Raw genomic sequence first — 13,867 nt, 5'->3', positions numbered from 1 at the left:
TTTTTCAGCTTAAGTGGTACTAAGACCACAAGAAAGTTGAAGGAAAGACCTCCTCTGCTCCCTAGTTCATTGTGACGCAGTAGAAACACATATCATATTAAAGAAGAGAATGCACCAGAAGATACTTGTTGAAGAGGAATCTACTAGTTATAAGGAAAGGGTGGAAGGACATAGTAGCACCTTTTACAGGCTCTCAAAGTGGCTGAAAAGCCACAGACTACAGATAAGGATTAAGAGCAAGAACTTCTGATTCACTTAGTCTAATAGCCTGCTCCAGGAAGACAAATGTCCAAATGACAGAAAGAGAGCATGGCAATGTGGTGTCCTGCAATATATGCATGATGGATATGGTTTATTCATTTATAGTCTGCTTAAATCTAAGCAGAGTACAAAGGAAGCCAGATGCCCATCCATCCCTATACAGAAGGAGCAACATGGCTAGAATAGAAACAGTCGAGTCAGCCAGGGAAGGGAACACTATTCACCAGCCAGGACAAAAGTAGTCCAGAATAAAGCATGAAGCACAAGACAGTCATCCAAGAACAAGATACTGGAGCCGCCAAAAATCCCCCATCTGGTTGATACAGCTATATCACACTGTCAGGCAGTGGAGTTGAGCAATATAGATGGCAGCGCAGCTGGGCAAGACCACCGAGCAACTCATCCAGGCGGAGCAAGCAAGCAATAAAACTAGGTGGTGCAAATGCGCCTGACAGCTGGCTGGAACCCTTATGCAATACTAGCAACTGGGGGAAAAGTGCCTTAGCTCTGACTGGTACCACTGAGTAATACAACCAGCTGGAGCAACTGCGTGATACTGCTATCTGGATCAGGCGATCAAGGTAGATGGCTGACGGAAGCCAAGCAATACATTGGTGCAGGTGTATAAACTGGCTGATGCAGACACATGCCTAAGCCAGGTGGTATGGCCGAGAGCCAGAGCTAAATAGTGTAACAGAATATGGCTGGATGGTGCCATTGTGCACTATTCTGGGCTAAAGCATTAGTCAACTACTTTGGCTGGTTATGTTGCACAGACGAGGTACGCCTTATTGACCTGAGATGCAGCTGTCCAATACAATTAAAAGGTGCAAAAGTGCAACAGAAGCATTTAGAGACACACTGCCATACAGCTGGTGGTGCTGCTTAGATACAGCGGTAGCTGGAACTAGTATGCAGTAGCTTCAGACAGTGTCTGTGTGAAATACCAGAGAGTAGAGCTGCTGTGGAAAACTAAATTCCGGGATCAGTGTAATACTTGGAGGTACCAAGTTCTCCTTCTCCCCTTCATTTTTTCTCTTGAGAAAATTTTCTCTTTTTTTTTTTCCATTTCTTCAAATCCTCATGAAGGGTTTGAGGTAAGTTCCTTCATGGCTTTGTTCCAATGGCTGTTTCATGGTTTCTCTGCACACCTAGTCTTTCGGTTTTCCGCAACAGGGCTTCAGGGCAAGGAATGTGCTTGTATGCAGCCACTGACTTTTTTTTAGTTCCTTTTTAGCTCTCCCACATTTTTGCAGTTTTCTGTTTGGCATCATATTTTCTTCTTTGGAGCACTGAGGTAACATTGGGGACCAATGGTATACCTAGAGCAGTACTCTTCAGGATGTCAGCGTTTTCAAAGATGAATCTAGAGGTTGTGATGAAAGAGGCCAATTTGGATTTAGTGGCAGTCAGAGATGTGGTTCATGGAGAATCCTGACTGAGGTATAGTTCTACCGGGCTATAATCTGTTCAGGAAAGACAGGGTAGGAAGAAAGGAAAGAGAGAGTTGCATTTTATGTTAAAGATGAATTTCAGGACTTACAGGGTAAGGAAGAGGCACTGTAGGTCAAACTGAAAAGAGGTAACTACTACTACTACTACTTATCATTTCTATAGCGCTACTAGACATATGCAGCATGGATCTTTGTCTGATATCCATGAGCGGTTCCAGTCAGACTCCTTTTCCTCTTCTGAATCAGAAGACTGAGTGTGCATCAGCCTTAATCTAGTGGTATGACGTCCACGCTCCGAGGAGCGTCGAGGTGTAGCCCTTTTCTCAGACTGCAGGAAAGCTTCCTCCCTGCAGCAACTGCACCAGCTCCTTTCAGAGCATGATCCACAACCGCTCATCAAGGACGGACATCAACAAAGGCATGGGAGCTGGAGCGAAGTCATCGGTGCTAAACCAGTAATGAGAACCTGGCCGCTCGATGACTGTCACCTCTTCCAAGGAGGGGGAGCATTCCTCTTAATGCCGGCGCTTATCAGGTATCGGAAGAGTCCGATGCCCCAGTGCTCCCATCGAGAAGCACATCGAGAAGGACGATGCTAGAACAGTACAGATAGTGAAGGAGCGGAGCTCTCCCCCTCTTTGTGTTTTTTTAAAGAGTCGGTTCTTTTGACCAGTTTGAACACTCAAGTTCTTTTCAAAGACCCCTAGATAACCAACTCCCTCCCTGTTGCGTAACTCCTCATGCTGAAACATGGGTGTCATGTCAAGTCTTTTATAATATAATTTACAATATTGGAAAAAGAGTATTTCATGTAATAAAAGTACTATTTTATCTTCAAGTCCCATTGTGTGTTGAGCCTCCTTCCAATTCCCAGTACTTTGTTGTTTGATGGCCTTTGAAGAGCCAAAAAGCTTCTCCTGTTGAGCCAATCGCACTCTGTGTCCTGGCCTGCATAAGAAGACAAAGATCAAAAGGAACCCAATGCATCAGTTGTGCGGGTCCGTAAGAGATAAATACGGCAACATTTAGCACACCGCCTGAACCCACTGGGTGCCTTCCGAGACACTGAAAAAAGAATTTCTGATAAATTAAACTCGAACAATGAGGAAGTGTCCAAATTGAGGTTAGGGCTGTGGCTTAACCGCAAAGTCATTCGTGAATTATAAAAGAAAGCCAAAAAACTGAGAAGGGAAAACGGGAGAAATAAATTTTCAAAGATGATTAACTGCAGGGGAAGGCATTCGCAATAGGGGAAAATTTTGAAAAGTGCATCATGAGAAGACTACGCAAACACATCTTCGCAGCTCCATTGGGGGGGGGGGGGGGGGACAGATGGACCCGTGCTCCAGCGTCAGGCGGAAAGGCACCAGTGCATGCATGGTGGGATTCTGCTAGAACTTTCTCTAGTGCTAGTGATTCAGCGATCGCACCAGGGCTCCGTTGGATAACGTCACCCATATAAGGGAAGAATGCAGCCTGTTATCCTCAGAGAAAAGCTCTCTTTTCTGAATATTTTGTAATACATTCATCACAGTCTTCATTTCAGCTGTAGCATGCTAAATGTTATAACTTTGCCTTCAAGACCAATGAAAAAAATAAAAATATCATAGTAAAGTAAAAATCATCACTATATTTTCCAATCTGTGATATATGCCACACATGCGGAGATGCAGCAAACTCCAGGATAAGAAATGAACACTTTCTTACTTTGGGCATCTGCTTCTCCACTGTCCTCTCAGGCCACAGGACACCATGCACCAGAAAGCCATAAGTACAGTGACAGAGTGAGCACATGCTCGAAGTCCTCAATTGCTCTCACTTCACATGTTGCTTGTTTAGAAAACAAACCCAACAAGGAAGAGAAAGAGTAGCAGTAAGCACTGGGAACATACTCTCTTCTGCTGTCACCCACTGCTGCTTGTACTCTGCGTGCTGCAGTGAGACAAAGTACATATGGAGATAAAGGGGGGAGGAGGAGGGAGGAAAGGATGAAGGAACTGAATGCTCAAGGCACAATGAAACAGAAAGACAACTGAAAAGGTGATTAAAAAAAAAAAAAAAAAAAAAAAAGTGTAGAAGAAATTGAGAGAAAGGATTTTGAAAATGGCTGGAAGGGGTAGGGCAACAGAAAAAGTACCAGGAGGGGAAAACCCTCTACCACATGCCTGAAATCTATGAGGTGCAACATATTGCTAATACCATCAGCTCAGGCTTGTTTGCAGAATGGTTTGAAGCCAATGACTTACTAGATCGCCGCTGACCATCAGAGTCCGACTGAGGTGGCTCAAATCGACTTAACCTGCCCTTTGTTTTATGGCGTTCATCACGCTCTTCTTGAATTCTAGATAAATAGTATAGGTTTTCATTTATGTGAATAAAACATTGCTAAGTTTTAACAAGGAAAAAAAAATAAGTGAAATTAACGATATTCAGGAGGCTAACATAGTCTGCATTAAATATAGAGTTTTGTATTCTTACCCATAGTATTTAATTTTTTTCTAGCCTGCCTGTCAAATATTTAAGCAGGTTACAATAAACATAAAAAAACAACAAACTAAACCATATTCTGCCTACATAAAACAGTATATCCCAACCTGTTAACCTGGCTCATCAAGATTCTGCATGTGATCTCATGAAAGTGCACATCTCAAACTACCAACCAGCATTACAGGACTCTGCACACATTCTCAAGAAAATACACCGATAAATAAAAAGGCTGTTAACTTCTTCTTTAAAGGAGTATCAGATAAAACCCACAGACCCATAGGCAACTGGACTCCATGCTCCAGGACCTGCAACCGAAAAAGAGCAATCACGTGTCCCAAAGCGCGAAGATACATACCTGTAGCAGGTATTCTCCGAGGACAGCAGGCTTCATATTCTCACAAATGGGTGACGCCAATCCACGTTACCCAGTCCACTTTTGCCATAGTAAAAAAATGAGTGCGCACGCATGAGTGACTTCCCGCCCGTCATCAGTTTAATACTAAAGCAAAAAATAACCAAGGGGACAACTCCAAAGGGAGGTGAGCGGGACTGAGATTATGAAGCCTGCTATCCTCAGAGAATACCTGCTACAGGTATCTTCGCTTTCTCAGAGGACAAGCAGACTTCAATCTTCTCACAAGTGGGAATCCCTAGCATCCTGGCTCGCCCAAAACAACAGTCAATTGGGCCTCGCAACAGCGAGCACATAACACAGATTAACCTGAAACTATATACAATCTGAATGAGGGTGCAGCCTGGAATAGACTAAAATGGGCCTAGTAGGTTGGAGTTGAATTCTAGACCCCAAACAGATTCTGCAACACTGACTGCCCACACCGACTATCACATCGGGTATCCTGCTCAAGGCAGTAGTGTGATGTGAATGTGTGGATTGAAGATCACATCGCAGCCTTGCAAATTTCTTCAATGAAGGCTGACCTCAAATGGGCTACCAACCCAGCCATGGCTTTGACATTATGAGCTGTGACATGACCCTCCAAGGCCAGCCCAGCCTGGGCATAAGTGAAGGAAATGCAATCTGCCAGCCAAATTGAAATGGTGCATTTACCGATGGCGACCCTCATTCTGTTGGGATCAAAAGAAGCAAAAAGTTGGGCGGACTGTCTTTGAGGCCTTGTCCGCTCCATGTAATAGGCCAATGCTCTCTTGCAATCCAAGGTGTGCAAACGGCTTTCATCCGGATGGGCATGAGGTCAGGGAAAGAATGTTGGCAAGACAATCAACTGATTCAGGTGGAACTCTGACACCACCTTTGGCAGGAACTTAGGATGTGTGAGCACAACTATTCTGTTGTGATGAAGCTAAGGTGTATCCACTACTAAGGCCTGAAGCTCACTAACCCTACAAGCTGAAGTAATAGCCACAAAAGAAAACGACCTTCCAGGTCAAGTATTTCAGATGGCAGGAATTCAGTGGTTAAAAAGGAGCTTTCATCAGCTGGGTGAGAACGACGTTGAGATCCTATAACACTGGTGGAGGTTTGACAGGGGGCTTTGACAAAAGCAAACCTCTCATGAAGCAAACAAGTAGAGGCTGTCCAGAGACGAGCTTACCCTCTACACGTTGATAAGCACTAATTGCACTAAGGTGAACCCATACGTAGTTGGTCTTTAGACCAGACTCTGACGAGTGTAGAAGGTATTCAAGCAGGGTCTGTGTAGGGCAAGTAACAGGATCTAGGGCCTTTAAGTCATATCATACAGCAAACCTCCTCCATTTAAAGAGTAACACCTCTTAGAGAAATCTTTCATGGAAGCCAGCAAGTCTCGGGAGACACCCTCCGAAAGACCCAAGGAAGAAAGTTCTAGGCTCTCAACATCCAAGCTGTGAAAGCCAGAGATTGCAGGTTGGTATGTAGAAGAGACCCCTCGTTCTGTGTAATGAGGGTCAGAAAACACGCCAATCTCCACAGTTCTTCGGAGGATAATTCCAGAAGAGGAAAACATATCTGTCATGGCCAGTGCAGTGCAATCAGAATCATGGTTCCACGGTCTTGCTTGAGTTTCAACAAAGTTTTTCCTACTAGAGGTATTGAAAGAAACACATACAGAAGACCTGTCCCTCAACTGAGGAGGAAGAAATCTGATGCTAGTCTGCCATGGGCCTGAAGCCTGGAACAGAACCAAGGGACCTTGTGGTTGAGCTGAGTGGCAAAAAGATCTACCGAGGGGGTGCCCCATGCTCAGATCTTGCAGGCTATGCCCATATTGAGAAACCACTCGTGTGGTTGCATTATCCTGCTCAACCTGTCAGCCAGGGTATTGTTTGCACTCGACAGATAAGTGGCTCGAAGGAAAATGTCATGTTGGTGAGCCCAATTACACAGCCGGACGGCCTCCTGAAACACAGAGTGTGATCTGGTGCACCCCTGCTTGTTGATGTAGTACATTGCAACTTGATTGTCTATTTGAATAAGAACAATTTGATGAGACTGCCGATCTGTGAAAGCCTTTAGAGCATTCCAGATTGCCCGAAGCTCCAGAAGCTTGATCTGAAGATTTGTTTCCTGGGGGGACCAAACATGTTAAGTGTGAAGCCCATCTATATGAGCTCCCCATCAGCACTTTTTGTGGCTGAGGAATTTGGAATGGAAGTCCCTAACTGGATTGAACTGTCCACCACTAAAGAGGGTATACAAGCTCTAGCGACATTTGAATGACATCTCCTAGATTCCCTGTGGCTTGATACCACTAAGAAGCCAGGGTCCACTGAGCTGATCTCATGTGAAGACATGTCATGGGTGTAATGTACACTGTGGAAGCCGTGTGGCTCAGTAATCTCAACATCTGCTGAGCTGTGACCTGCCGAGAGGCATGAACCTTGGGCACAAGCATCTCCGGAAGGTAGGCTCAAACCCTCTGTTTGTCAAGCAAGGCTTCTATGAAATCCAATCACTGGACAAGGTGAAGAGGGGACTTGAGGTAGTTTAAAATGAACCCTAGTAAGCTCTAGCACCTGAATATAGTCATCGGCATGGACCACCGAGAACAGTCCTCTGAAGTGCTCCTCACCAGCCAATCGTCAAGATACGGGAACACATGGACTCCAAGTCTGCGTAGAAATGCTGCAACTACCACTAGACACTTGGTGAAGACCCTTGGAGCTGATGTGAGGCCAAAAGGTAACACGTGATACTGAAAATGATGTGTTCCCAGCCAAAATCAAAGATACTTCCAGTGGGATGGAAGTATCAGAATGCGAGTATGTGCATCCTTTAAGTCCAGAGAGCATTGCCAATCATTTTCCTGAATCATTGGAAGAAGGGTGCTCAGAGAAACCATCCTGAACTTTTCTCGGACTAGAAAGTTTTTCAGGGCCGTTAGGTCTAGGATGGGACACATCTCCCATCTTCTTCTCCACAAGAAAGTACCTGGAATAAAATCCTTGCCCTTCCTCCCGTTGAACAGGTTCAACCACATGGGCCTTTAGAAGGCCAGAGAGTTCCTCTACAAGTACCTCCCCTGTGCTGAGAGCTGAATGAATGAGTTCTCATCGGGCAACCTGGAGGTTTAGAGATGCCAATTGAGAGTGTATCAGAGACAAACTATTTGAAGAACCCACTGGTCGAAGGTTATAAGAAGCCACCTTGCTTTGATTGGGAGCACCAGGGGCCATAGGCGCACACTGCTGATGTGAACAAGCATGCTGGGGTTGAGCCTGAGTAGGCTGGTGAGCCAAAGGAGTGTACCTACGCCTAGAATAGTAGTAGGGATCCCTGCTTGGCTTGCCAAAACCCCTCCTAGCTGAGGAGGTAAGTGCAGAAGGCACCCAACGGGAGAGAGAAGAGATTGCATCAGTATGCTTCTTGATTTGGTCAGCGACCTCCTCAAACTTTTCTCCAAAAAGGTTATCTCCCCGGCAAGGATCATCTGCCAACCGCTGCTGAAAAAGAGTGTTCCAAGTCAGAAACATGCAGCCATGAGAGTCTGCAAATTGCTATACCTTGAGCAGAGATCCTGGATGCCACATGAAAAGTGTCATAAGTGCCCCTGGCCAAGAACTTTCAACATGCCTTCTGCTGCTTGACCAACTGCCAAAAAGGCTTGGCCTGCATCCACCAAGTCCGACAGCTGTCACACTGAGTTTCACAAGTAGACGCTTGTGAAGCGCTGCTAGGATTGTATACAAGAGATGAGCATTGAAGCCTGGTACATCTTCCTCCCAAAAGAATCCAGGCTTTTAGCTTCTCTACATGGGGGCGTCGAGGCATAGTACCTAATACTCCTGGCTCTTTTGAGAGCGGACTCCACCACCACAGAATTTTAAGATAACTGAGGCCTAACAAAACCAGGTTCACTGTGGATCCGATACTGGGTGTCAATCTTCTTGGGCATTACAGGGACTGACAGAGGGTACTTCCCGTTCTTAATGAGAACTTCCTTGAGTACCTCGTGGAGAGGGGCAGTTACAGCCTCCTTAGGAGGAGATGTGTAGTCCAGGAACTCGAGCATCTTAGCCCTGGGCTCATGCTCCACTCCCAAAGGAAATGGAATGGCATCAGTCATTTCCTTAACAAAAGATGGAAATGAAAAGCTCTCCAGCGGAGATCATCTCTAAGGTGAAAGGGAGGATTCAGAGGGGATCCCATAAGAATCACCTGAAGAGAAGTATCTGGGATCTTCCTTTGAATACCCTTAGCACTCATCCTCAGTGTCGGATGTATCTCCCTATGGGATTGCAGAGACCGAACCTCCTTCGATGCAGAGGATCCGTGCGCCCTCGAGAAGCCAGCTCCCATCTTGACTCTGAGGGGGTACTGGCTTGGGTGGCAGTCAACACCGGGGCTGCAAGCGGCAATGGGTGAGGCAGCACCACAGGCTGAGGTCCAGACGGGGCTGCAATGGGAGGGTATGACAGGCACAAGCACCCCCATACTGACACACACCGCTGCATAAGGCCATCCAACAGCTCTAAGAGCAAGGCCCATATATGCTCATCTAGGGCCAACACCGGGAAAAGCAGAGTTCCAAGAACCATGTGTCGAGGGTGACCAATGACGATGCTTCTTGGCCTTCGCCCAAAGCACGCTGCGAAGGCTCCTAGGTGCCAAGGATGACATCGAATCCTCACGCCACCTTGGGGTCGGGTCAGGCGATGAACGGTCCCGGGGTGCCTGAACAGCAGGAGGCCTTGAGACAGGTGGAGACCCACTCGACACTTCACTGCTCCCAGGGTCTAAGGGTCTTGAAGTAGACATGCTTACTGATGCTCCCGGTGAGATACTCAACATCAATGCCAAGGAACTGGACTTGGCTCAAAACTAGAGAGTTGCACGGGGACAGAAATGCGACCCATCCCCGCCGGAATCAAACCCGTCCCCGCTCATCCCCGCCAGAATCTAACCCGTATCCCCTTGAGTAATCTCCCCCGTCCCCGCCCATCCCCGTGAGTAATCTCCCCTGTCCCCGTGAGTGATCTCCTCCATCCCCGCCCGTCCCCATAAAATAGCCAGTTCCCACCATGAGAGAAATAAACTGCCTATACATATAAATAATAAAAGTAGTTAGCTAAGCTCACCTCTGTGCAGTTCTCTTCTGTGGATGACTTAGCCACTCACTCACTCACAATCACTAGTAGTACTCACTGCCCCTTCTCTTCTGGTCTGGCTCTGGTCACAGTACCACAGCTGCTGAACTTCTGCTGCCTTCCAGTTCTCTCTCCTTCAGTGCCAGTTGCTCCATCCTGCTCCCTCCCTCTAAGTACATAAGTACATAAGTACATAAGTACATAAGTAGTGCCATACTGGGAAAGACCAAAGGTCCATCTAGCCCAGCATCCTGTCACCGACAGTGGCCAATCCAGGTCAAGGGCACCTGGCACGCTCCCCAAACGTAAAAACATTCCAGACAAGTTATACCTAAAAATGCGGAATTTTTCCAAGTCCATTTAATAGCGGTCTATGGACTTGTCCTTTAGGAATCTATCTAACCCCTTTTTAAACTCCGTCAAGCTAACCGCCCGTACCACGTTCTCCGGCAACGAATTCCAGAGTCTAATTACATGTTGGGTGAAGAAAAATTTTCTCCGATTCGTTTTAAATTTACCACACTGTAGCTTCAACTTATGCCCTCTAGTCCTAGTATTTTTGGATAGCGTGAACAGTCGCTTCACATCCACCCGATCCATTCCACTCATTATTTTATACACTTCTATCATATCTCCCCTCAGCCGTCTCTTCTCCAAGCTGAAAAGCCCTAGCCTTCTCAGCCTCTCTTCATAGGAAAGTTGTCCCATCCCCACTATCATTTTCGTCGCCCTTCGCTGTACCTTTTCCAATTCTACTATATCTTTTTTGAGATACGGAGACCAGTACTGAACACAATACTCCAGGTGCGGTCGCACCATGGAGCGATACAACGGCATTATAACATCCGCACACCTGGACTCCATACCCTTCCTAATAACACCCAACATTCTATTCGCTTTCCTAGCCGCAGCAGCACACTGAGCAGAAGGTTTCAGCGTATCATCGACGACGACACCCAGATCCCTTTCTTGATCCGTAACTCCTAACGTGGAACCTTGCAAGACGTAGCTATAATTCGGGTTCCTCTTACCCACATGCATCACTTTGCACTTGTCAACATTGAACTTCATCTGCCACTTGCACGCCCATTCTCCCAGTCTCGCAAGGTCCTCCTGTAATCGTTCACATTCCTCCTGCGACTTGACGACCCTGAATAATTTTGTGTCATCGGCGAATTTAATTACCTCACTAGTTATTCCCATCTCTAGGTCATTTATAAATACATTAAAAAGCAACGGACCCAGCACAGACCCCTGCGGGACCCCACTAACTACCCTCCTCCACTGAGAATACTGGCCACGCAATCCTACTCTCTGCTTCCTATCTTTCAACCAGTTCTTAATCCATAATAATACCCTACCTCCGATTCCATGACTCTGCAATTTCTTCAGGAGTCTTTCGTGCGGCACTTTGTCAAACGCCTTCTGAAAATCCAGATATACAATATCAACCGGCTCCCCATTGTCCACATGTTTGCTTACCCCTTCAAAAAAATGCATTAGATTGGTGAGGCAAGACTTCCCTTCACTAAATCCGTGCTGACTTTGTCTCATCAGTCCATGTTTTTGTATATGCTCTGCAATTTTATTCTTAATAATAGCCTCCACCATCTTGCCCGGCACCGACGTCAGACTCACCGGTCTATAATTTCCCGGATCTCCTCTGGAACCCTTCTTAAAAATCGGAGTAACATTGGCTACCCTCCAGTCTTCCGGTACTACACTCGATTTTAGGGACAGATTGCATATTTCTAACAGTAGCTCCGCAAGTTCATTTTTTAGTTCTATTAATACTCTGGGATGAATACCATCAGGTCCCGGTGATTTACTACTCTTCAGCTTGCTGAACTGACCCATTACATCCTCCAAGGTTACAGAGAATTTGTTTAGTTTCTCCGACTCCCCCGCTTCAAATATTCTTTCCGGCACCGGTGTCCCCCCCAAATCCTCCTCGGTGAAGACCGAAGCAAAGAACTCTCCTCTTTGACACAGCTGATCTGCTCCTGCTACCTATGAGAGAAGTCCTCCTCCACCTGCAGTGCTCCTCGTGCTGCTGCTTGCTGCTGTCCTCCTCTCTCTCCTCCTACAGCACTGATGACGAGTCTCTGATTCTAAGCATGGTCAGAGTCTGCCTTTATTCACTGGTAGCGGACCTGGCTGGAGCCTGCTGTTCTCAGCAGTATGACATCATTAACGAAGTCCAACTGGCTGGCAAAAAAGACGAGAAATTTCATTCTCCTGCTGACTCTGAGTGGCGCCTCATTGGAGGAGAGCTTGATGTCTCCGCCTACCTAAAGAAGGGGCGAACCAACAGCAGACATTCTTTTTGAATCTTCATGTAACCATGCTTTGTTTGAAATTTGAATCTTCTGCTGCCCCTTTCCGTGACCCGCTGCGGCTTTTTCATGCCGTGTGCGGGTTGCCGGATTTTGGGGGGCTTTTTTTTTTTGGCCAGCCACGATTTTTGGCCGGCCTTTTTTTTTGGCTGCGGCCTCGATCCCCGTGGCACTCCCGCTGACCAGGGCTCCGTCCCCGCAGCACTCCCGCTGACCAGGGCTCCGTCCCCACGGCACTCCCGCTGACCAGGGGGAAACCTGCGGGATCCCCACAAACCCCGCGGGATCCCCGCAAACCCCGTTCAGACCTCTACTCCAAGCATTCTCTCTCGTTGAGCCTCTCGGAAAACCTGGGTCCTCTTCTTCATGCTAAGACCAAGAACACAGTTAGCAGGGCTATGGTCGGGCCCAAGACACTGCAGAAACCAAGAATGGGTGTCTTTTTCAGAGATAGTCCAACTGCACCCAGTACAGCATTTGAAGCCACTGCGAGTCTTCGTGTACATGGACGGGAAAACTTTGTCGGCTAAGTTAAACAACTTGATGGTGCCTAAAAAAGGGACAAAGCACGGAAAAAAAGAAAAGGAAAAACCCGACCAAAGTCAGGGCCTAAAAACGGCCCGACAACAGAAAAATAAGAAAACTTAAACCCGGGCAAAATAAAACTAAGGAAAAAAAAGTACTTGAAAAAGGCCCAAATAAAAGGAACCACAAGAAAAATGAGAAAAAGTAGCCAAAAGGCAGTTAAATGTTCTCAAGAACTGAGCAAGTGAGGACAGGAATAAAAAAAAAAACGCACCTTCTCTTCACACAAAAAAAAAAGAGAACAGAGGAGACCGCGTTCCCGCAATGGGCGGGAAGGCGCTCGCACTTCACAAAGCTCTTTTTTACTATGGCAAAAGTTAGAACGGGCGACACGGATCGGCATCACCCACTTGTGAGAAGATTGAAGTTTGGAGAACGTGTCTTCCAAACAGCAGAATAGAAAGTAGCCAAGTCCCATCCAGACAGACAACAAAAGGTTTGTACATTTTCATAACAAAGTTCAAACAGAGCACAGCCTCACTCTATAGAGCTCTATGAATCAATACAATGTTTAACTTGATTGTATGAATTCGTAATTAATGTAGAACAGGCATAATGTGCTGCATTTTCTAGGTTCCACTCAAAAATCAAGCTGCATCATCTGCTGAGGTTTCAGATGGGATAACAGAAGCTCTAGAAGCAAGAAACTACAATAATCCAATTGAGATAAAACCAAGCTTTGAAGAAGTGTCCTTTGAGGTTTTAACCTTGGCTTTACAGGGTCAGCTTGTGGAAGTTATAAAAACAGATAGCAGATAAAAGTCTTTTCATTTATGCTTATTTTATTTGCCATGGATTGTTATCGTTTGATTTTTCCTGTTTTATGTTTTGAAAAACCTTAATAAAAATATGAAACAAAAAAAAAAAAAAAAAAAAAAAGTCAAATGGCCCATTCAGTCTGCCCCTCCGCAGCATCAATTATCTCCTCCTCTCCCTAAGAGATCATATGTGCCTGTCCCACACTTTTTTGAATTCAGACACAGTCTTTGTCTTCGCCGCCTCCACCAGAAAGCTATTCTACGCTTCCACCACCCTTTCTGTAGAACGGTATTTCCTTGGATTAGTCCTGAGCTTATAACCCTGCTATTTCAGGAAGCCTATATCATCAACCTGCTATAATCTGATGACAGTGTTTTCTGGCCTGAACTGTTAATCCTGTACAATGTATATATTGTAAGGGTAATGGTCAGGTTATCT

The 13,867-nt window shown here is 46.1% G+C and overlaps 1 protein-coding gene and 1 long non-coding RNA gene across 4 annotated transcripts in view; both read right to left on the bottom strand.

The window, feature by feature from the left end:
• Positions 1–13,867, bottom strand: part of U2SURP (U2 snRNP associated SURP domain containing) — a 178,660-nt gene that overhangs the window by 107,165 nt on the left and 57,628 nt on the right. For all 3 annotated transcript variants that reach the window (XM_030216897.1, XM_030216898.1, XM_030216899.1), the window contains exon 6: positions 3,962–4,056. In XM_030216897.1, the coding sequence (XP_030072757.1) occupies positions 3,962–4,056 (95 nt within the window). The remainder of the gene's footprint in view (positions 1–3,961; positions 4,057–13,867) is intronic.
• LOC115479134 lies at positions 9,828–11,761 on the bottom strand. The gene is made up of 3 exons (XR_003943617.1): positions 11,725–11,761; positions 11,025–11,028; positions 9,828–9,905 (listed from the first exon to the last, which is right to left on the bottom strand). It is a non-coding gene; the product is annotated as an uncharacterized LOC115479134 (long non-coding RNA).

Source organism: Microcaecilia unicolor, chromosome 10, assembly GCF_901765095.1.
Source record: "Microcaecilia unicolor chromosome 10, aMicUni1.1, whole genome shotgun sequence".
NCBI lineage: Eukaryota > Metazoa > Chordata > Amphibia > Gymnophiona > Siphonopidae > Microcaecilia > Microcaecilia unicolor.
Note: the sequence above shows the minus strand (reverse complement) of the source record. Positions and strands in the feature narration are given on the sequence as shown.